Source organism: Rhodnius prolixus, unplaced genomic scaffold, assembly GCF_049639745.1.
Source record: "Rhodnius prolixus isolate KJV_2025 unplaced genomic scaffold, Rpr scaffold_1, whole genome shotgun sequence".
Classification (NCBI taxonomy): domain Eukaryota; kingdom Metazoa; phylum Arthropoda; class Insecta; order Hemiptera; family Reduviidae; genus Rhodnius; species Rhodnius prolixus.
The window spans coordinates 28,519,341-28,544,293 of NW_027411581.1; the positions used below are offsets into that span (position 1 = coordinate 28,519,341).

Here is a 24,953-nt window from a genome sequence, read left to right on the forward strand (position 1 = left end):
AACGAGTATTCAGCTTCTAATGAACTGAATGATCTTCACACAATTTCTGTAACAAGAGTTACGTTAAAGAGATTTGCGTATAAATCCTCTAATGTGTCATTTAATAAAAATTATGTACTTATCACTTATTAAACATAAATAAGGATTAAATGTGTAACTATTAAAATTCAAAATTTGGAGAAAATCGGTAAACCTAAAAATTATTAATTTATTCCATAGATATTTATTTTTTAGAGATTTTTCAAAAATGGTTTCTTTGAAGTGAACACGTACCTGATTGAAGTCAACAGACTGTCTTTTTATAACTAATTGTAAGTGTTCAAGAAAATGCAATAACTTAAACAATGGTAATATAAAGTCTTCTGAGTGTTCACAACAAATTTTTTTTTATTTAGGAATGGATTTGTACATAACAAATTCAGTTGCTCATTAGTTAGTTACCCGGGAAGTTAGAGAGTAACTTGAATAGAAATGGTTATCCCTTTGATAAACAACTACCTTAGTAATTAATCATTGACCTTTCTATCTTAAGAAAAAAATATACGCTTCTTTCAAAGGACAAAGAAAAAGGGGAGAGTTTAATGAACGACTGCGTATGGACCACTGGTCATGTAGATTTATGGCCGTAAAGTAGGGAGTTAGAAAATGACCTAGCCAGGTTGCTTAGGGAGAGCTTTCTGCTTTAAAACCATGGGAACTGTACACGGGCTACTTAGAGACAATTAATTAGTAAATAAATATGAAGGGTCTTTATTGTCTATTCCACAATCTAAACTCATCAGTAAGCTAACGTCTTCACATTTTATTATAAGATAATATTCACTAATTGTGAAGAAGATTTATTCAAGTGAAGAATCTTCTACAGTATCTACTCTTGTAGTTGTTAATTATTCCTTTGGAACTATTGTTTAAAAATTTTAAATCATTTCAATTATTTATTTGATAATTTATTTATTCGGGTATTGTGCTGCAATATTATTTTAATTTTAGTTTAGAAAAACTATTTCTCACAAAGAGATCAAAACCATAACTATCGAAACTATCAGTTGAGATGTTAAAACTTAGGAGCCCAAATCTTGAGTTCCCAAACACGTTTATTATCTCGGAGACCACAATGTGTTTCTGTGATCCTAGGTTCTATGAACAGTTAAATAACAATACAAAACGGCTTTAGCAAAATAAATATCAATTTATTAAGCTATGTTTTCCATTGTACCCTTATTTTATGAGCTACAACATTCGTGGCACTAAATACTTCAATTCGTCTTGTCTAGCGAAACTGACAACACTTTTAACATTCGAGAACTTTTACAGAAGTTAGTGGCACGCTTTTAAAGGAGGACAACTGAGGTACTTACTGCTTCGTGGGTTTAGCGTACCCACAGCCAAACTAACTCTCGCATCCTACACTCCAACGCATTGAACATTCAAACATTTAGAGTCCTGTCTTGCAAGAGAAGTATTTGGTTTCATGGGTTCTTCAGCCAATCAAACAGTACAAAAGATCCCTGATACTCGGCGTACGAGGGCATAACAAGGCCGCTTCTGAGACAAAGAATGATTAGGCTTAGCTCAGTGGATCACTTCATACATACTTATGTATATTTAAATACGGTTTAATGTGTTGATAAATTCCGAGTAAAACAAAAAAATATATATACTCCACTGGAAGCATTCTTCACAGAATGGATAATTCACTTCTATAGTTATGATCTAAAATGGCATCTAAGATTTCCTGTACCCTTTAAATAAAACACATTAATACAATTGATGATATATATTGGTGAATGGTCATTAATAAATTTGGGTATAAAGTTAACTAATTAAAGTAAATTCTTTTTAGGATTCTTTAATCACTTTGTCTAAATAAGAATAATAATAATTATAGTTCAAAAAATAAAAAGTGAAATTTACAATATCGATTTTCATTAAGTGTAATAAAACCCTGCTTACTGAGATTTGATTAATAATACCAAGTAATCTTTAAAAAAATAGGATCTCTCTAACTAACTAATCTTCTCACTTTCACTGCATCAAGATTTACTTCATCATCTGTTTACTAAACACCTGGCGACGTGCAACCTTCTACTGTATAAATTCTGTTTTTTTCATAAGGTGAAGGATATACAAATTTCTATAAATCAAGTAAATTACTTCATGATGAGTCATATATCATCAATTAGTCAGACTGGATGAATCGTTACTTCATTTTCTTGCAACAAGAAATGTTCAGGCTGAAATCTGTCTAAATATCCACTTTGCCAATTTAATCGTTACAAATGACTCTGCATTTAACCTCCTGTCTAAGGATGAAACTATTTTATTGTGGACACATTATTTGGTAGTTGAACGTAACTTTTTTTTTTAGAAACAATAACAGGACAATGTGCATTGAGTATACTTTCGTCTCTCTCCAGGTTTTATTATTATTTTAATTATTTACAATTAACATGCTCGACAGTCCTGGCACTCGATACTCTACCACTCTAAAGTATGGCCAACTGCAATCTTAGATCCACCGACTTTCTTTTCACAAACTCCATTATTTTGGCTGACTTTAGCCAACACTTTTATAGCTTACAGATTTATTCTCTTGCATTCACTTAATAAATGTATTTAAAGCAAACAAAAAAATATCAGCAGACTTATTTTAATGCATTTATCGGAATGATTTTTATTTTTAACTAAAAATTCATGAAACTTGTGCTTAAAGAATATTAAATGCAACATCATTGAAGAAATTAAATATATTAACTCGGAAAACACAATTTCCGAGTGAGCAATTATGGTTGTGTTACACATAATTGAAGATGTAGCCACCGTTATGTAACTAATATATTTTAAAGTTAAATATATAAATATCCATACATAACAGTATAAATAATGATATCCAGCACTTAAAGAAAGTTTGTTATTATAATATTACATAATTCATTTTAAATCAAGATATTCACATAATTATAACAAAAAAAAAATCTCTTAGAGAACAATTGTTCTAAATTGCTTTTAATAAACTTTTTTTCTGAGCATTGTAACCAAATCTTTTCTTGTATAACTAAATGCAGGAAGGAAATTTTTATAATTAATTAATCATTTTAAATTGATCTGTCCTCTTCCATACTTTACGGTAGGACCTGTTGTACTTTAAGTCTCTCATTTAGGGAGTTTTTAGCTCTATGGTAAATGCCATATTTTGCTGTCAGTTTCAGAAATTAAGTTGATTGCTTACTTTCATTCTTCAAAGAAAAAAAGATATTTTAAACTTGCTGATTTTCTATTTTGAGTTTCACCGGAAATATCGGTTTTGAGGTCCCCTGAGTCCGAAAAAGTTGATATCGGTGTGTGTTTGTGTGTGTGTGTGTGTATCTCCGTCTGGCTATGTGCATGTATTGAGCGGAACTTAAAATCGAAAAATTGTTATTAAGGTTATGACCTCAAGCAAGTCTTCGAGCAAGGGTATAAACATCAGTGTGCACCTAAAGGACCAAGGATTATATGAGGTCCACTGTTTATCAAGAGGATTTAGGGCCGCCTGAATTCGGACAAATGTTTACTTCACGGTCTAAATCTGAATTGCTGCATACATATTGTACCAAAATTTTTGCTTTTCATGACACCGATTCCAAATTAAGTGTTAAACGGCCTCTCTCTCATACACACCACTCTTTGTGGGCGGGAATTTGCACAGAACATCTCAAAAACAGATTAACGAGCTGAAAACTCCAGCATAACGTTTCGTTTTGGTCGCTCCTGCCACTAAGTTTTCGAAAGATATCCATCAATCGAAAGTGCGTCCTTACTGAAGAACTTTGTTAGTTTCTGAAAACGATTTTCTCTTAACTGCTTATACTGTGAAGCAAAATGTCAACTATTATTCACAGTAAACAGACTTAGGATTCCTAATGGAACAATTTAGGTATGATTAAGCTATTCGTTAACAATTGTTATTAGCCCTCAGTCCCTCAGATTTCAAAAGATTGTGAAATTATTTTGTTTTATATAATTTTTTAGGGCAATTTGTTTTTGAACGCGACGAAATTGATCAAAGAGTGCTGGGAAAGTCGGTAATGTAATTTAATTTCTTTCTAGAAAACAACCCATTAATGATTTGTATTTAAATATTTTGTTTGCTTTATTCCAAATATCCCCTTAAAACGTTTTTTTCAAATTATTGACAGACTTATAACCCTGGGAAAGTAAGCTAAACCAACCGACCTTATAAAGTTCGTAAGGTCATAAAGAGTAAATGCATGCTTACTGTTTGGGACGAATGAAGAAGGGGTGATATGGGCACTTGGGACGGTAAGTGATTGATGTTCATCGAGCGTGAGAGATGGACAAGAAGGTTGGTCAGCCGGCCTCTTACGTCACAAAGATATGCAAGAAGAAGGGTTGAGTCATTACTAGTTGTACCGGAAGGGTTGTTTGTACTTGATATCATTTGTGCCCACTAACCCTTGGACGACACGTCTCTCAGGTAAGTGCCCTTCTCGTTTATCTATTCTTCCTTAATTAAATCCTTCAATTAATGTTTATAAAAAGAATAGCAACAAAGTGATTTGATAACATCTGTTGATTGTCTTTTTAATTCCTGAAGGAAAAAATCTTTTTCTTACTCCGGTAAGAAGAAATTACTGTATTGCCGGTAATATCTCTTTTAGGGTTTCCTGAGTGCCTTTAACTAATGGTGAGTTATTGCCCAAACGCAGCAACTTAATCAACGAAACATTCTTCATTCTAATGCATCAGTTGATAACAACGGTTTAGCAAAATTGAAAGTGATAATTAATCTTCCTCCAAAATTCGAACTTCAAAATATTTTACATTATTACTCATAGATATATGATACTATATTATTTGTTTTTATTTATTTATTTTATTTTTGTTTGTTCAAGTTGGTGTTTTAAAATTTGCTATTGTGTGCACCAAAATATGTACCAAACGTACCTCAAAAATCGCAAAATACCTGAAAGTTCAAAAGAGTTATTTGCGTAGGTACCACATAGGCCGCGAATATAAGGATCGGTCGCGAAGTTGAAATCAGTCAATTGGAATCGGTCGCTTTATTAAATTGATAAATATTTTTTTTAAAATTATGCACTGTTCAGGCACGGTTTTTAGATCAAACTACATTTTTTTATTTGTATGCTCATTAATATTCATTTTTAGTTATACTTTTTAAAGAACGACATTTTTCTTTTATTATTTCTTGGGTTACTAAAGATTATTATTATTATTATTATTATTATTATTATTATTATTAATACTATTATTATGAGTTTTTAGAGACTGTCATCCTTAATTCTACTACATATTGTTTTATAAGTACCAGAGAAACGTCATTCCAAATTGATAATTTTTGACTTTGAGATAATTACTTATTTTGGTGAACTCTATTCGGTATTTTGACAAATTATCAGTTTTATCTTTTTTTAATCTACTTTATTTTATTATTATTCTTTATTTGATTTTTATTTAAAGTGCGTCAACATTTGAGCTCGCTTAGAACATAGTGCCCGGAGCTTTTTTAATGCACTACCAGTTTCCGGTCAGTGTTCTCTCATTACAGACAATACTATCTAGACAGTTAGCTGTAAGAAGCTCCCAGGAAGAGAAAATCCAAGGGTCAGCAACTGGATATACATTATTATTTTTTAAAATTTTTTGTAATCGTCATCAAAGGGTTTTTTTTAATCAAAGACCTATAACATTTTGTTTTCTCAAAGCTTAAAAAATCGAAGCCGACTATTACAGGAACATATAAGTTCTTTATTTTCCAAGACTATTTATTAAAACATTTCCATGAAACTCTTTATTTATTTATATATTGTGTTTGTGGTCTTGTTTGAACGTTAACCATTATTGTTTATGAGGGCTGGAAGAAACCAACATATTGGTATGTACAGTTACAGTTGGCTTCTAATGCTTCAATTTACCAATGCATTGGTGGAAAAAACTAGCCCTATCTTTACCAATATACAATTTGAGGAATAGCGCAGCCTCTTTCACTTCTTTCTTCTCCAAGACTGTCACTCTTCTACAACTTTCTTCTTCGAGGCTTCCATGAGGTAAGGATAACTTGAGCGCTGAATACAAGCTTATACCTTCCTAGAACAATACAATGTTATCTGCATGTGACTTCGTTAATTTTTGTGTGCTAAGAGTGGTGTATTTAGTTGTGTAGTTATTGTGTTTGTGTGAGTAAATAAGAACTAAGGTAGAAACTATTATGGAGTCTCTCTGCATCCTATATTTTTATTTTATTCCCTTTAATGAATTTGTAAATGCTTCGTAGCGCATCAGTATTCATTATAGCTAAAATACTTTTAGCGCTACAGGGAAATCGTACATGGGCTGCCGATTCCTTTAGGAACTTGTCTCTATTTCTGATATATCTGCTGCAACTAAAGAGGAGGTGATCGATGTCCCCATCCTCCCCGCTACTGCAATCACATTTGGGACTATCTAATAACTTAATTTTATGCAGATGTGGATTTGTGAGATTATGGTTGAACCTTAGTCGCATTATTATTGTGTAAAATTGCCTTTCTCCCTCCAGTACTTCTACAAACCATGGCTTGTAGGGGATTCTAGGCTGTAAATCTGCGTAATATTTACCCTTATTTCCTTTTTCCAGATCGTAGGGCTTTTGTCATGAGTCAGAACAACGTTTTCTTAAAGTAATTTTGATGTCCGCTAAACTGAGCATAGGAGTATGTTCCCCAAACAAAATGGTTCTTTTCGCTAGCATGTCGACTTTCTCGTTATCAACTGTCCCAGCATGCCCTTTCAGCCACACCAGATGCAACCTAATCATTGCGTTAATCAAATGAATTTCTGTAATTATGGGTTCTAACACATGTGCATTTGTTCCGCCAGAATTACCGCCTTCCAGATCGCTAAGGTCTCTGCGGTAAATATTGAGGCATTATTAGGAAGCTTATGTTGGCGTAACTTCTCGTTAGAGGGTCTAGCACGGCACAAAATACTCCCTGCTCTGATTTTGTTCCGTCCGTAAATAGTAAATAGGGGTTGATTATAATTTCCCTCATACGCGCTATAAAAGCTAGGTATGTTAAATCCCCCCATTTTTCTTTAAACTTATCATATAAATCTAACTGGACATACGAATACCTTTTACAAGATAAATCATAATGAAGAGATCTCCGAGAAATCGCGTGCAACACCTCTAGGCCAGATTATAATTTTTTAATAAATATTTATATTTATTTTTATTAACTTTGAATAAAGTTTACTCTTTTAGAAATTGATAAATCTTTTCTTTAAGTTGTTGAACAATGAGATTGTTCTTATTACACATTCGCAACACTAATTGTCCATTCTTGGTCCAATTATGTTACACAACAATATATAGATCGATTCAAACGGTTTCGCTGTTTCGTTTTAATCATTACAATCACAGATAACCTACTTTCATTCAAATAATAAAAACAAGGGACAACAATCCCTCTTGCAACCAAAATTGAACCATATAACTTTTCTTTTTGATAACAGATACCACCCTTAGATCCTTTATTAATTCCCGCAACTCATTATCTTTCCATAGCTAAAAAAAAAAAAGAAGTACAAGAGTTTAATGTATGCATAAGGCGCTGTCATTGAAGTCATTAGCGTTCCGAAAATGCACTGTCAGATTCTGGTCGGTGTTTTCTTGGACAGTTAGCTGTGAGTGTTCCTAGAAAGAGAGAATTTAAGTACATGCAGCTGGATTCGAATCCAGGATCTCCAAGTGGGAATTCAGTGCTCTAATTCAATGAGCTAGTTTCTTCCCTCAAGATAAATAGTTAATTTTCTAATGAGTTCTTAGATAGATAGCATTAGCGTGAACAGAATTTGTTAAAGCATCTATTAGTCCCACCAAAACAATATTAATTATACTGTATAATAGCAATTACTAGAACGAACCGTGGTCCCTAATAAAATATGTTGGTTGTCTGGTTAAGGAACATTGCTTTATGCCCCAAGTATTGCTTTTTATTCCAATGTTAGGCCTTAATTTGTTTTATTCTTTCAGGAAAATTGCTACTATATTGTTCATGTATTGAATGATTCCTGTCTATATTATATAAATAACAAGTTAATTTTAGTAACTGCTTTTTGCTTGCCTAATTTCTTTCTTACAAAAATTATATTCGTGAGATGTCTAAAGAAAGTTGCACAAGAATTGTTTACTAATTACGGATTTTTTGAGTTATAAATGGCAGGTATTAACGGAACTACCTGCAGTTTAGAGAATAATAAAAATCTGAACGATTGAGATACTTTAATTTTTGCAGACACAATTGTACCCAATGATGAAATTTTAAAATTTGGAATAATAATTTGTTTGAAACAATACATTTCATTCGATTATTTAAAAGGTTTATGAAGTTTATCTACTAGTTAAAATGGTACAAATATAAAATATTATATTACTTTAAAATTGTTTTTTAAATTCATTTGTTATTTTTATTTGTTCTACTTTGGTTTTGAAAAAAATTATTCTTATAAGTAAGTCACACACTAAACCATTATATATATTATATATATATAAATTAAATTGACCAACGGGAATTCAACGAATGTTTTATAAAACTTAAAAGGAATTAATTTCCCTCATATTTTGTTTAATTTAGGCTCAAAATTCCTTTTTTTAATCAAAATAAATAAAAATCAAAAGCTTCAGATATTATAATTTATAAAGCCTTTATTGCCATATTTTAGTTAGGTGATTAATAAAATATTTTAAGCTTAATCAAAATTGTCAAGTAGCGATATGACAACGTTGATAATAAATAATAAAATGAATAAGGACTCGTTTATTCTTCTCCTTCATTAAGACGAAGACGAGCAAAATCTTCAAAAACGATATTGTCGTCATCGTCAGCATAGCATGAGTTTTCATAACGAGATCGTTCAATACTCTTCATCTTCTTCAATGCGTTGGCCTTCTCTTTTTCAAATGTTCCTAGGAAGGAAAATAAAAATCAAATGAGGAGAGCCCATTTTACCCGTTATACACTGTCTATTTTAAGTTTAGAACACTGAATACCTGGAGCCGGTTGGAGAAGCTTAAATGGCACATCAGTGACTAGTTCACCTCCAAGAGTTCCGCAGTTGAGTTTGACTCGTACAGAATAAGATATTACAATACCCAAAGCCTCTGCAGGGCATTTTCCCTCAGGAACAAGAGTTGAGGAAGCCAGATTCACATCATCATCCTAATTGCAAATGATTATTTAGTTAAATAAAATGTTTTGAACCATATTTTTATTAATTGATTAAACAAAAAAATAATAATACAACCTTCAGATGCCCATCCAAAGCAATACCCCGTCTGTCTTTGTTGCTAGAAGCTAAAGGAACAATGTAGAATACTTTTGTAAAGGATGCCCCTGGGGTTATAGGACAACCTTCGCGGGTTTCTAAGCCAGCAACATGTTTAGAATAATGAGCATTCACCATAGTTACCTCACAATGCTGCACAGCGTTTATCTAAAAAATAAAAATAAATTGGTTAGGTTATGGCATTGAATTAAATTATAGAATATAATTTTAAGTTTAGCGAAAAACATATTAAACTAAGCGGTGACAAAATTAATTCATATTGCCTTAATATTGCGGACGGACTTTCTTGAGTTGTTACTGACTGTAACATTAGCAGCTATCTTTTCCCCATGATAGTATATTTCTTTATCCAAGGTTACTTCCAAAGTGATTTTACCACTGGAGAAAGTGAATCCTTTGCTCACTAAAGAACTGGGTTGTCGTTTACCACGTCCAGGTGGTGCATATTGCAGCTATATAGTAAGAACAAAAAATTGATCATTTAAATCATTTAGATAAGCCAAGTAACATAAGTACTACACAGAAATCAAAAATATGTACATCCTTAATAGCTTTTCGAGAAGCCTGAAATAAGGGCCAACAATTCTTGAAATTCTAAAAATCTCTCACTATTCTAGTGAAGAGCAAATCCGCAATTAAATCTCAAGGGCACAGAAACATTTATGTAAATTTCGGTTTGCAGAAACTTAATTAATTAGGAAAGAAAGAATAGTGAAAGTTATGATTATTGGAGTGCTTTATGGAGCGGATTAGCTATGCGGTTAGCGTACTGGACTCCCACGCGGAGATCCCGATTTTCGGCACTTAGATTTTCTCTTCCTAGGAGCTTCTTACAGCCCACTGTCCGGTAATGCACAGTGTTGTCTGAAACGAGAGAACTATGTTCGGAGGCCGGCAGTGCACTGAAATAAGCTCTGGGTGGTAATAACCTCAGATGTTGACGTGCCTTTAATCATAAAAAATGAAATAAATAAATATTTGAGTGCTTCTTATCACTCCATTTTTATCCCATTTATTTTGTTAATTACCAAAAAAAAAAAAAATCACCATTTTTATTATTTCAAGTATTAAAAATTAACTATTTATTATGTCCGCACTTACTTTTTTAATGACGAGATTTACGGTAGATCTCTTATGCCCTTTATCTTCTGCGCCTTCTGCAACAAATGTTTTTATGGCATATTCTACTCCAAGAGGTTTTCCCTGGTCATCTTCGCCGGGTTGTAAGGTAATCGAAGAAGGAGCATTTGGTGGGAATTTAAAAATAAATGGAAAAGCATTTTGTCCAAATTTCCTTAATAGTTTCTCTTGAATAGGGGTCAAATCTTTTTTCTCATTCTGTGGTGGTACTATTTGTTCTTTTGCTAGTAGCATTTCTTTACTAAACTTGAGTCCCATAACTTCATCTTCCTCTCTCCCATAGCGGTAAGTTGTAAATACCTAAAAGAAGAAGAAGAAAAAAAAAAAACGTTTCAGATTAATTGAATTCTCTGCGTTCATGACGAAATTTTCGAAATTGAATTATATGATTGTTTTGTTCCTGAAATGTATGTCTCTGTGAGAAGGAAAGATTTCTAAAATAAGGAAGGACAGTCAACCTTCATATTCCTCAGTGAGTTTAGGCAAAATCCCTTACCCGGTAGTAGGATCATAGAATGGATTTATCTCGATTTCCTTGAAAAAAGCTCCAACCATTTTTTGTTTTAAACTTAGAATTTTAGGTACATAAATATTAAGTGTTTATTTTAATGCTTGATTTGCTATGATTTCCTAGGAATGTTTACTTTCCTAAAAAATTCTATTAAGGCCACTTATGTGTTAGAAGCGGGTAGGGTATCCTCTAAATAGTCTAAATAGTTGTTTATTTGGATGTACGGCCCTAAATCTTATACATTATTAGTGGATTAAATGAGTTGCTGCAATTCAAAGTTTGAAGAAATTCCTTTAACTGCAAGTACTACTTTACTAGGAGGATTTTTCACTTTTTTATGGTTTTTCAAAAGAGGATTCTATGATTTTAAAAAGGTTTTGAAATTGAGTTTGAATAAAGTGTAAACATTAAAACTTTAATTACAGTAAGAGAAAATCGTGTAGGTGTGCATACCTACTTTATTATTTTTAGAGATTCTCTGAGAAGTATCATCAACTTTCCTCAAAAGTGTTTCTTTGAAGGTACATTTATAGTTAAGTTAGAGTTCTAAGTTTGAGAAAAAATGCTTGACAGAAAATGAGATTTTCAGAATAAGTTACTTTTTTTTTAGAATTTTCTGAAAAAGGAACTCACATCTTTTTTCTAGACTAGAAATCTAATATTTTTATTTGAAATTTTTATTTTAAGTATTGTTGAATCAGTGAATACGATTTTTTGGAGGAGCACATGCCTTTCAGTGAAGCCCTGATCCAAAATCTTAGGTAGGTATGTAACCACAATCCCAGCATTTATTGCTTGCAAATACTTTTGCATTTGAATTTCAAGGGTGATTAGAATTGTGATAATAGAAGAAAGATAGCCGGAAGTCGCGGGTTCAATTTTGTCATGCTATACATAGATTTTCCTTACTATGAGCCTTTACAGCTCATTGTTTTATTTTTTCCAGGGCGCCTCGATTTCTTTGTCATTATCGGCGTCAGTTTTTAATCATGTAAATTTTTTATACACACTTAATGATCAGCCCTACTATTCAGCAACTAATAAGTTTGCTAACACAGTACGTTATCAACAAATATTGAGTAGATACCCTCTTGTCTCAAGCTTGCACCCTCCACGCAAACTAAATCACTACCCTTAACTAATCTAAACCGTTCCTTATGTTCAGAAATTGTATTTAAAAATTGAATGTTACAATTAAGCAGAAGAAATTAGCAAGTGAACTTACCGAACCATAAATCTTTCTTCCTTTAAGATAATCATTGTCCACTACAATAACTCCATCTATCGGCTCACAATGATCTAAATGATCAATGAAATCTCTCTTGCCAAGATAAACGGTAACCTTGCCTAATTAACAAAATTGATATCGGGTTATTACGAAAAAGGAAAAAGAAAAGAAAAAGTGAAACGTTATACAAACCATTAGGTGTTGTTTTCTTGAATACCTTCACTGCGACAACACCGCACATGCCTAAAAACCCGAACATCTTGAAAATATAACGAAACTTTTTTATAAATGAAGTTAAATGAAATCACCAATGAAAGCAATACCCAATGGCAAGGTTACTAGCAAGTTTAGTACAGAGTTAAGTTCTTTGTTTAAACAAGCCACACTATGTGACGAAGAAGACTTGTAAAGTCTACTTTTATATGGTTAACTGTTAGGTTTCATGAGCTGCTGTAGGATTTTACTAATACAATTAACTTTAACACCTCCCATCTAGCATTTTCATTTTAAGAAATAAAATTAAGTTAAAGAAACCTTACACAAGAGGTATTTGCAAGAAATGACTAAGAATTTATTAATAAAATGTATTGATAAATAAAACTTCCAAAACTTTGTATACACTGCTCACAGTAATTCAAAAAATAATTTAATGATTTAATAATCAATCAAGCTATATGGTGGTGTAAAGAATTTTAAAGTTATTGATGCATCTTATTGGCAACCGTATTAAAAGAACTTTTTTTTAATGTTACATATACAAAAAGTAAAAGCAATTTAATGCTTAGTCCAGGAAAATAGGAATAATTCATACATGCTCATTATTTATGTATTTTGCAATTGATTAAAATAGTTAAAAGTTTAAAATTTTCAATGTAGTGCTTGTTTTGCACTGAAAGATTGATTTCATATCACACATTTTTTCTCACTTTTTATTAATTTTGAGAAGCTATTTGTCTTCAAACTTTAAAACTTATTAAAAAAATAATAATAATTCTTAGCTAAAAATTCCGTGTTTTTTCATCAAAAGAACAAAAATATTTGGAGTGTGAAGATAGAATCTATTTGCTATTAGTTGACATGTCAGCAACCTTCTCTCAATAAATATTCTTTCCTAAATAGATGAAGCATTTAATTGAATGTTTTGGTAGGAAATAATATTGTATCCAAATTTTACCATATAATTACCAATAAATAATAACCAGCAACAAAACTTATAGGTGTCTAGGCGGATTTGGCATTCATATTAATTTGAGTAGCATGAAGTTTCTAAAAAACAAACTAAAGATACATTAAATGGGCATCATATCACATGTATGAAGTAGAGTTTTGTCCAGTTAATAGCTTTGAAAATGAAGTTGGGTCTCGAGATGACATTGTTGTACTTCGTTCAAAAAGAATTTTTACTCTGACAGCAACTTCCATAACTGAAAAATTGCAAAATTGAACGTGGTTAATCGGTCCCTAGAGAGTTTGCTAGATTCTAACATATTCTGTGGTGAAGAAGTTACAAAGAAGCATTACCAGGAAATAGTTTCAATTTCTAGCTTAAAGCTGAAATAAATAAATACATAACTAACTATCCATCTTAGACTTGTGTACACAAAGTTGATTTCCAAAGACAAGTTACCAAGTTATTAGGCTTTAAGATCGCCATTAGATAAATTGTAATTCGATTCGATAATGTAAATAGGATGTAATTCTTCCTAAAAATAATAATAATAATATGTACACATACATCACTACCAAATGCCTGCAAACACCATTCAGAGTTGCTTACCATTGTTTAGAATCTTTTGTCCTGGAAACGCCATCTTTTAGAACTCTTTCAGGAGATAAAGAAGCTGTTAAGTTGCTGAATTCGATCTGATCGTTAGGTGATACCTCAACAAAATTGGGTTTATGGGTTCATTTATATAAAGAGGTAAGAATTGAATTAGTTGTCTTTCATTCAACCTACATTGGGTGAATTCTAATTTTAATTTGCGATGTGTAATGTATGTAAGAGGAAGCATTCTTGAAAAAAATAAGCTGAAAAATAGCATTGTTGAACTGAAGTTTTCGTTTAAAAGAGATTTATTTATCCTAAGACTAAGTAATTTGGATATATTAATAGGTCTAAACGATTCAGACATACATATGTAAATAATTTCGGTCATTAAACATTGCTGTTTAATTTTTAAGAAATTAAGACATTTCAATTTGTTAATAGATTGTAATTAACAATTATCATTATTATTAATTAAGATTTAATAGGATGCTTTTCGAGTAGTATTTGTCATCCTCCCTCTTCAATTTTCATTTGAATGGTAGTTGATTTATGAAGGAACTGTTACATTGCTACTTAAGAATTTATATGTGTGAAACGTAAATTATTTTTTCTAAAAATGTAAAGAAAAATAAAAAAAATACATCTATTTTAGTGAAGTCACATTTTTCAAATTACCAACAAATGATAAACTGAAGACATTGGTATCATAATTGATTATTTAAAATAATATGAATTATGTTTAGGACTTAAAACTGACGGATTGAATTATTTAGCAGATTTTAGATATTTAATTCAGTAACTAACAAAATAATTAAAAAATAACTCAAAAAAGGACGAGAATATATAGAAAAAGCTCTTCAATAGACCCTTTAATACTCCCTCTTAATTTTTCACTTTTTCTTTTTATCTGCTAATAATAAATAACGTTATCTGTTCAACCTTTAATTTATTGAACAATTAAATTTACCTAGTTTTGCTTTTGGATTGCCCTGTAAAGTAACTTTAAATCTATGTTATCTAAACCTCTTGCAACCTCCCCAGTGGTTTTATTGAAGTTGGTTATGCGTCCAGTGATTTGTAGAAATTGAAGAAAATATAAAAAGGAACATGACCACTTCAGCTTTTAAGTTGTGGATAATAATTTTGCTTTTCTTTAATTTAAGTAAACCGAACAGTTGTTGATTGATGTAAGTGAAGGAATGTTTCCAAGCATTTAAGTAGTAGGAAGCCGATTGTTTTTATAATTTTCAACTCTAGTATTAAATTTACTTATTAAGGATTTAAACTGTAATGTAATATTATCATATATTCTAGAAATTTACATATTATTGGATTTAATATGTATATATATATATATATTTATATTTTTGTTACAGACTTCGTTGAACTATGCCTACTTTTATTACACCAAATCGTCATGGGTATTCGGTCCGTTTTTCACCTTTTCACAAGGATCGCCTAGTTTGTGCAACATCTCAGTATTATGGACTGACTGGTAGGCCATTTTTGAAATAAAATTTTTAAATATTTTTGCAAAACATTTTTTCTTTCCTTATTGAAAGTCATGAAATAAAGAACATATTTAAACAAACAATACACTTTTAGGTGGAGGAACATTGTTCGTGCTAGATGTTGCTTCTAATGCGTCAACTGTGTCAGAAGTTTGTACATATGAGTGGCAAGATGGACTTTTTGATGTTGTCTGGAGTGAAACAGATCCAAATTTACTAGTAGCTGCAAGTGGAGATGGTATTATTCACATTTGGGATATTTCAGCTCCACAGGTATGTAATTTACAAGTGATGTTATGCACGAAGACTCAAGATTCTTGGATCATTTTTCTTTCTGCGATAGAATAATCTATGATTGGTCTGAACCTTTATTTACCTAGGTTCTATTTTTGTAGAAAACTATTTTTCTTAATTGAGAAAGATTCATGTCAAATCATGTAATGTCTTCAGATTTACAGGGCTTTGTAAATAAAATAACGTACAACGATCGATTTTGTGTGTGAACTTTACAAAATTAAAATTACTTATTGTGCAATGACAGTTTTCTGATGTTTGCTCGGTATCTTCAGACTTCCTAATCGCTATTAATTCATTTTTCACTATTAGCATTTGGCTAAATCGAATGAATTCGCCTTTAATATTTGGCCTAGCTTTAATTTGAAGTATATGTTAGTAATATACGATGAAAACAACATAACAGCATATAAGATAAATTTGTATAAATTTATATTTCGTTTAAAAGGAAACTGATTATCTTATTCGAATAGTTAAATGTTGGGGCGGAGGTTTGTCTAGTGGTCATGAGCGTGGCTTTGTAAGTGGGAGGACCCCAGTTCGAAACCAAGCTACTTTTTATTTTTTAGGAAAAATTGTTTGCAGTAAAGTATGAGCTTCCGCCCCCGTCCACCACACCTAAGTGGTAGTTGGATTTTAAGCCCCGGCTTAACTTTACTTTAGTTGAATGTTATTAGATTGATTGGTTACCGCTACTTATGTCTCGTTCGCCTGAATAACATAATTAATGAAGCTCAAGTTCAATTCTCTCTTGCTACATTAACTGGATGGATAGAAACGGGGATCTTAAAGCTAGGATGTAATGGGATACATGTTTACAGTCCCGGTTTTGGATTTAGTTTAATTTGTTAATTATGAGACATATAGAGTAAATTCTTTTAGGGTTCGCCTTCATCGTCGACTCCTGATCGTTAGATAATGAAGATTGCTTGAAAAAGATTTAATTCTTTACTGCCTGCTTCTTTACTTAACATCCAACTTAATTTTTTTTTTGTACTCAATAATATATGGTACTCTACACTGTTTCAAAATGTTAGAACCTCATTTTATTTTATATTATTAATTATCTAATTTTTTGTTTCTGTACAGAATCCTGCCCAGACTTTAAAGGAACACAAAAAAGAAATTTATAGTGTAGACTGGAGTCAGACTAGGCAAGAACAATTTATATTGTCTGCATCTTGGGACTGCACAATAAAATTGGTATGTCAAGATCGCTGAAAATGCAACAATTAACAGTGTCAGTTGTTTAAATGTTACGAATTTTTTGACTAAAGGAACTGCCCCTAATCTATCTTTTTGTACTCTCTTAAATTTTTTGTTTGTTTCTAAACTTGCCAAGTAGTTTGCATTGAATTTAAACATCTTAAATTAAAAGTTGGGCTTTTTTAATTCTTTTTTTCCAAGAGTTAACAAAATTGGATAACTTCTATTAAATGCACCTTTTAAAAGGCATTACTTAGTTCCATTTCTTTTACTGTCCTTATCACCAGTATCCGTTGATTTAGTTTAGAGGGAGTCTGTAATATCAAATCCACGTCCAAAAAAATCTATTCGGCTCCCTTAAGTGTTTTTTTTTTTAGATTAGAATGGTTTGTAAATATGTATGTGAATGAGTTAGTGGTAACGAACTAATGTCAAGCAGTTGAACTGACCATCTATTTCTGCGGGAGTTTTGTTTACTTTGTAAATGTTAATATAAGTGTTGATCATGTTATTAAACCTGCATATCTACAAGAACATTAAGTCCCAGAAAAAGTGGAGAAATTCAATTCCGCAAATGGGGGTTAATCTTAAAATTCAAATACTTTTTTTTACCTATGAAGTCTGAAGTAGGCCCAAGCTGCAATTGCAGTAGACATTCTCACTTCTAGATTCTGTTTAGCGGAGGTTATAGTATTCATTGATATTATTTAAGTAATTTTACTACATTAACTTTTCCTTCACATTTTTTGAATTTATTAGATGTTTCACAGACCCTTATGCTGGCCATTTTAATCTACAAAATATATGTTCAAGTAGCACACCATTTAACTTAGATTGACTGTAATATCTAATGTTTTTTTCTACTTTAACATGCATTTATAGATACTACATTAACTTTTACATAATTTTTGTACCTTACATTAACAATGTAATTTTACTGCATTAACTTTTTATAAATTTTTTTAGAATTTATTAGATGTCGCAGACCCTTATGCTGGCTAGTTCAGATTCAAAATGTGAAGGAAAAGTTAATGCAATAAAATTACTTAAATTTTTATAACTAATTATGTTGATATTACTCACCTTTTATTATTATATCAAAAAACTTAAAATGAATGAAATGGCCAGCATAAGGGTCTGCGACATCTAATAAATTCTAAAAAAATTTATAAAAAGTTAATGCAGTAAAATTACATTGTTAATGTAAGGTACAAAAATAATGTAAAAGTTAATGTAGTATCTATACATGCATGTTAAAGTAGAAAAAAACATTAGATATTACAGTCAATCTAAGTTAAATGGTGTTCTACTTGAACATATATTTTGTAGATTAAAATGGCCAGCATAAGGCTCTGTGAACATCTAATAAATTCAAAAAATGTGAAGGTAAAGTTAATGTAGTAAAATTACTTAAATAATATCAACGATGTATTAATGAAATGTTGTGGACTGCTGATTTGTGTACCTTTTGGCTTTTAATCAACCCTTATACTTAACATTTTAAACTGTAAGTTTTTGTTAAGGAGATAGTATAAGTGGTAATTAATATGTTACTAGTGTACATGAAAAGTAAGTTAGGTAAGAAATGCCGATTTTTTTAGGGAGGTTCTTATGTTCAGCTACCAAATTAGAGTCGTGGACTAGGAATATAAGCACATATTTCACTATTAACCATTTTAATAACCACGCTCCATAATAACGCTTAGGTTTTGTCCCAGAATTATTTTATGAATGTTCAGCATAATGATTCTAATAAATTCTAAAAATTAGAATTAATTTAATACATTGAAATTACTTAAAGGGCATGAAAGTTATAAAATTTCCTAAAATACATTGATTTTTTTTTTAGATTACAGCGTTAATGAATACGATGATCTTACTTGATGATAATTGGGTAAGAGCAATTACAAAAATAAAATCACTGTTTATTGTCACAAAAATTCATTAACAGTTAATCCAGATAATTCTAAAATATTGGTATTTTAAAGGGGAGGTGGAGTGAAATGTATAAAACTTCTTTTATATGAACACTTCAAAATTGAAATAGTAAAAAGCAGTAAATTTATCTCGGAGTACTTTTTTCTTCTTAAGACTTATTGCGTTTACAGCTGATCGTTATATTAGAAAATTAGAATTAATTAACTTCGTGTAAAGTTATAGAAATTTGAATAAGATCAAAATTGAATTCGCTAGTGATAAGGATCAAATTATTAAAATTTGTGATTAATTCCGTTCCACTATAAAAGCGCAGAAATTTGGACTTCGTTTTATTGCAAAAAAACTAGAATCTTCGGACTAGATATTTTAAATAAATTTTCCATTGGTCGTGCTCCTACCTACCATTATGTTCGTTTAAAAGTTGGGTTAGAGGTTATTGAGATTGTGGTTTTAAAAAAAATGGTTAGATTGTGGTCTTCCAAGATATGTTTGAATATTTTAAAAACTCTCAGTATTAATGAAATATCTGTTGCTAAATTCAATTGATATGAACAGTTGAAAGATAAGTTGGATTCTATTGATGCTGTTAGCTTGCTAAATATTGGTGAAAAATTATAAATTAATAATGAATTTAATATTAGATATTAACGTGGTTATGCACACAAATTATAACCCAGCCTTTAGAAAGATAAGTAGCCTAACGCTAGGTGAGCGATATTTGGCCTTAGAGCACCAGTTGTTAAACATAAAATCATAAGTAAAATGAGTTTGTCAGCTTAGTTCTTTAAACATAACTACTTCTGATTTTAGAAACAGTTTTCATGGAGATTTCAATAATTGCCCTATCTGCAGCATTCACTAAAAAGATAATTTAAATCATTTCTTATTAAAATGCTTAAAGTTGCAAACGCAAAGAGATGAATACTTGATTGAGTATATATTTCAGATGATGTTATAAATTTGAAATTTTATTACATATAAATAAGTTAAATGATTTATATTATTTTGTTCGAAGTCCCTTAAAAATAAGAAATTTGTTTTTTTCTGGATATACATAAGAAAGTTTTGCATTATATCTATTAATGTTTGTTTACATTTTGTTTTATTCTTTCTTCCTGCAGTGGGACCCAACAAGATGCGCTTCTTTAGCTACGTATTTAGGTCATTCTCAGCTTGTATATAATGCTATGTGGTCTCCACACATTCCTTCTTGCTTTGCTTCAGTTTCAGGTAATATTAGTTTCATTTAATTAATAGGAAAATTTTTGTTTATTACTGAAATTATCCCATTATTTATTCATATTTTTTTTTTTTTTTTTTAACAGGTGACGGCACATTAAGGATTTGGAACTCTGGAGTTTCCCAGAAGGCCTCAATAATTATGAAAGCACATGATGCTGAAGTTCTTAGCTGCAGTTGGTGTAAATATGATCAAAACATATTGGCCACAGGTGGCTCTGATGGTCTTATAAGAGGGTGGGATTTACGAAGTCTGGCAATGCCAATATTTGAACAAAAAGTACGCCAAGTTTCTTAATTTTCCTTATAGATATTTCGTGTTGTAGTCTTCCTCATATATCCTTGAAAATGGAAAAATCTTATTACTAGATGGTGGTATTAAGAGACTTTCTCATTTAGGTGCTTAATTTTTGATAATATGCATAATTTAAATTTTACTAAATCGAAAAAATAATAATTTATACTGACAAAAAACATTAAACAAATAAATTAAATAAATAAACTTTCCGTTTTTTGGTTTTGTTTTGGCGCATCAACTACGACGGTTATTAGCGCCCTAAATTTATTTTCCTTCTGTTTGTAGAGCCATTTTTCTGGTTGGCACTGTTATTATCCTATATAGCTTCTTTGCTATGCATTTTGTCCCGCAAGGCAGGTTAAAGCATAGGTGATAGGGCATTTTCCCAGCATCCCCTCTTAATTCATCGCACTAGTCGACGGGTGGAACCGAGGAATCTTATTTGTGCCATCCATTGTCTTTCTTGAACTTATTTTTACAAAAACGTTGTAAGTCTATTGTTTGGTGCCTATCTTGTTACTCGTATTTTATAAAAGTGTGTAAAGCTGAACGACTTTTGTTTCTCTGTTGAGATTAGTTGTATTTATATCCAACTTGCAGCCTACTTTTGGGGACTATTACCTATAATTGTTATCTGGGGTGTGCAGTACTTTTAACCAATATTCCTGAACACCCTAAAATTGCCCATTCCTAAAATAAACTTCAAGCTAGTGGGGTTGAAGTACTTTTTAAAAATTTCTTTCAATCCCTGAGTAAAAGTACTTGAACTAAAATTTCAGACCAGCATTCTCACCAATACATGGCATTCACGCTAAGAAGACATTCTAACCAGGGAAAGTACTATATTTTCTTTCCTCTTGAAATAACTAAATTAACTTATTGGGTGAATTACTCAATATTCCTTCACCAGGAGTTAAAATTAATCTAGTGCTATAAATTTTGTTGTATTCATTTATATTTTTTAAATAAGCACATAGCTCCCTTATATAAAGAGAACCTCTTTCAGAATATCGCGCTTGTCGTGAGGCAGACCTGCTTTATCTCTAGACACTCTTCCTACACTCCGTCCACTCGTCGGCCTTCTTTCGGCAATTGGGAGTTACCCATGTGTCACACGTGTATGACCAAACCTTAGCTTCGTCAGAATCACTGTTTCGCGCTGCGGGAAGTTCTAGACTCTTAACATTTCGCACAAATGTTTTAATAGCTTTTAATTTCCCGTTGCCATTTTCAATTAATTATGTATTTCCTATACATTTGTATGTCAGTGGGTCGAACCGAAATGATGTGGTTTGTTTTTGCAGTGGCTGCTCGTTTTGTAGCCTCATCTGCAATGTTCGTTACTGAATCACCGATGAGGCCCGGTACTCAGGTAAACACCACTTTTTGGCCATGTGCGATTAGTTCGGACTTTAAAAAATGAATATTCATGATCTTTGGGATTTAGTTTGGGATCTTTAAAAAACTTAGGGAGTCCGCCGTTAGTATTAATGATTTGACATATTAATGATTTGTAAAAACAGGCCGGGAATCATGATACAAATTTAATACAACTCTCTACAACAAGCCAGTTAACCACCACTGTAAATAATGTTAGACTTAATACTGACTCCTGTGGTATGCCGGTCTACTGCAGTGTTCATCAGCGTTTTAGATTACTTCTGAGGATCGAACCACAACTGTTTATTTGCTCTTGTTGACTGTATACTCCCAGGTAGGCTATCAAAAGTGTGGTAGGATTATATTCCCGAAAATAGATATCTGTGAAAATCTTAGGGTTGTTATATCCTACACTCTAACTCCTGAGTATTTTCAACTTTTTTGTTTCTGGGATGTCAACATAAAAATAAGAGCCTTCCTATCTTTATCATTGATCTTTTCTCATTCTCCAAACACAAAACCTTTTTATCTTAGGGAATCAAAATCCTAGTGAGTGTTGTATTTTATTTTTCACCAGATTCTAAATTAAGACGAATTTTCAAAATCTTGTAAATGTTGAATTATTCTGACACACCTAAAATTTGATAAATCATAGTGGTTAATATTATTTCAGCCGAGAGTATGAAACAAATTTACTTTTTACATTAAAGTAATTTTTCAGTAAAGTATTGCTGTTTGAAAAATTAGAAATCTATTCATCGACATCCCTTTCTATTCTCAAACTGTAATTACTACCTTTGCTGATGGCACCTTACTTTTTCCCTTTCTAGCCCTAAAAAACAAACATGGTCACCAAGATAATATTAAGTATCGTCTTCTTCACGGGTACGTTAACTCAGACCCTTTATTGACACTCGTCTAACGTGGATCAAATACATAGAACATAGAACCCCACATTTTAATGATGTTACAAACTTCTCTGGGGACTTCTTGGACCTGCATCACCATGTAATTATATAACAAAGTCACGCTATAGAACTACTAAGGCTAATATGGACAAGTGGAGAAGAATTCTGAAGATCCACGTAACTCTCCAATATAACCTTTATGTAGTCCTCCCAGTCCAAAGCCCTTTGCCGAATTGTTAAGTACCATTTTGCTGTAACCCTGAAAACTTCTGTACCCGTCATCAAGGCCTAATCACTCAATTAATCCAAAATTTCCATACTAACTTATAGGATTATTCTAACTTTTATATACTATTTCTTAGCACACTCCTCCACCCTTCGATCTATTGCGACCTTTAAACGTCGTTGCCTCGAGATCTTCCTTAATCCCCTCTTATCTAACCCTATGGAGTTTCAGCGCTGATACAGATCACTGACAGAGTTTATGCCCTACAAATCACCTACGTCAGAACCAGAGAAAGAGGGAAGGATTTTTCAGGACGGCCAAACAAACATTTAATCATATTTTCATGATTTGTATTATCTTTAATAACTTGTAATAATTATATTAAACATCTACAGGGTTGTGAATATGCTGTCAGAAGAATCCAGTTTTCCCCTCATTATTTATCAGTTTTGGCCTCTGTATCTTACGACTTCACAACCAGGTAAAATTAAATTATTAGTAAGTAACATTGAAATTTTACTAAATCCTATTCAGAAATTTGTAGTTAGTAAGTAATGACCTTTTACCTTCATTTAAAATTATTTTGCTGGGATACTCAAATTTTCTTTTTATTATAGTCATGAATTGGAACAAAGATTGAATTTTTTAAACAGGAATTAACAGGAATTTTGTATCTCCTTTTGATGAATTTTAGGCAAAAGTAGTTCATTTATTTTGTTTTGCGCTCTTTCTGGCAATAGTTACGCAAATCTAATTTTAGTATTCAAGTTACAAATTACATCAAAATTTTTAAAATAAAAACTATTTCGCACATACATATTCTAAAACTAATTTTGTTGGTATAATTTTTATCTTCCATTTGGGAAGAACTTCAGTGTTCCTCTAAATTCTTTGGCAAATTCTACTTTTCCAATATTTGTTTACCAATATTTGTTTAAAACTTTTGTTTCTGGAAGTATTGATCATTGTAATAATCAAGATGGTTTTTTCATAGGTTTTCTGCTTTTATTTACTCATATTTTTTATTTTTTTAAATTTCTAATAATAAAATTTTTAATTTTCATAAAGGATATGGGACTACAAGGCGTCTACTGAAGCAATTGAAGTATTAAGGCATCATTCTGAATTTGTCTATGGATTGGATTTTAATAACCATATCGAAGGCCAAATTGCTGATTGTGGATGGGACTCACTCGTTCATGTTTTCACTCCAAGATCACTCACATCACTGTCATCGATGTGAAATCATATGCTAATAATTTTTTAAGCTAACATTATAAATAAAGTTTCACATTCATGACAATTTAACTTACGACGTTGTTTTACCTTTATATTTATTTGAAGTTGATAATGAAAAGTTTAATTTTTTACTAATTTATTTTTTGTTTTTGTTTTTTTTTAATCGGAATTGTTTACTTTCTTTTATTCAATTAATTATGAATGTTTTATTTTATTATTAATTCATTGATGACTTCCTTAATTACAATAAAATACTCTTACTCCCCATTTTAAAATCAGTCTCCTTTTATATTATCAATCTAAAAATCAACCTGTTGGATAAATTTATCTTTTTGTAAATCTGGGAGCTAACAGAGTTCCGAAAAATGAATTTGTGGAAAAATCTTAAGTCATTTGTTATAATTATTTTATTTTTTTGATTTTATCCATCGCAGCACACATTTATTTTTATTTGTTTATTTATCATTATTTTTTTCTATAGGTTATTAAAGTATTAAAGAAAATTATTTAAGAATTATTGTTAATTAAAATAATGAGTATGTTTAAAAAAATTATTATTTTGTTTAACATTTGTAATTTTTGTATCAATAACACGTATTAAATGCATAAAATGCATTTAACAAAGTATGTATACAGTATTTGCAATTTAAAAATGTACAGATTGTAAATAATTGTGTGGATAATTTGAGTTCCACAATAAAAATTTTGGCACAAATGAA

General features: G+C 31.1%; 2 protein-coding genes across 5 annotated transcripts; one reads left to right on the forward strand and one right to left on the reverse strand.

Annotated features, from left to right (window-relative positions):
* Window positions 1–8,689: 8,689 nt before the first annotated feature.
* Arr2 (arrestin 2) lies at window positions 8,690–12,620 on the reverse strand. The gene is made up of 7 exons (XM_074136229.1): window positions 12,420–12,620; window positions 12,225–12,346; window positions 10,450–10,788; window positions 9,612–9,800; window positions 9,307–9,495; window positions 9,053–9,221; window positions 8,690–8,968 (listed from the first exon to the last, which is right to left on the reverse strand). The coding sequence occupies exons 1-7, from the start codon at window positions 12,484–12,486 to the stop codon at window positions 8,820–8,822; spliced, it is 1,224 nt and encodes a 407-aa protein (XP_073992330.1). The 5' UTR covers window positions 12,487–12,620; the 3' UTR covers window positions 8,690–8,819.
* Window positions 12,621–15,000: 2,380 nt separating this feature from the next.
* Pex7 (peroxisomal biogenesis factor 7) lies at window positions 15,001–24,953 on the forward strand. 4 transcript variants are annotated; one of them, XM_074136247.1, is made up of 9 exons: window positions 15,001–15,287; window positions 15,372–15,490; window positions 15,601–15,779; window positions 16,890–17,003; window positions 18,856–18,900; window positions 20,066–20,174; window positions 20,270–20,463; window positions 23,391–23,476; window positions 24,064–24,953. In XM_074136247.1, exons 2-9 carry the CDS (start codon window positions 15,385–15,387, stop codon window positions 24,236–24,238), a joined length of 1,008 nt encoding a protein of 335 aa, XP_073992348.1. In that variant the 5' UTR covers window positions 15,001–15,287; window positions 15,372–15,384; the 3' UTR covers window positions 24,239–24,953. The 4 variants fall into 4 exon arrangements, with proteins under 4 accessions (XP_073992348.1, XP_073992356.1, XP_073992338.1 ...); XM_074136255.1 differs by having other exon boundaries at window positions 15,001–15,282; XM_074136237.1 differs by having other exon boundaries at window positions 15,003–15,182.

Excerpts from the sequence above, each read along its gene's own strand:
- Arr2 (XM_074136229.1), bottom strand. The coding sequence starts at position 12,486 with ATGTTCGGGTTTTTAGGCATGTGCGGTGTTGTCGCAGTGAAGGTATTC. Across the intron at positions 12,347-12,419 it reads CAAGAAAACAACACCTAATG|GCAAGGTTACCGTTTATCTT; the intron begins GTTTGTATAACG and ends TTTGTTAATTAG. Across the intron at positions 10,789-12,224 it reads GAAGAAAGATTTATGGTTCG|GTATTTACAACTTACCGCTA; the intron begins GTAAGTTCACTT and ends TTCTTCTTTTAG.
- Pex7 (XM_074136247.1), top strand. The coding sequence starts at position 15,385 with ATGCCTACTTTTATTACACCAAATCGTCATGGGTATTCGGTCCGTTTT. Across the intron at positions 15,780-16,889 it reads GGGATATTTCAGCTCCACAG|AATCCTGCCCAGACTTTAAA; the intron begins GTATGTAATTTA and ends GTTTCTGTACAG. Across the intron at positions 20,175-20,269 it reads TTGCTTTGCTTCAGTTTCAG|GTGACGGCACATTAAGGATT; the intron begins GTAATATTAGTT and ends TTTTTTTAACAG.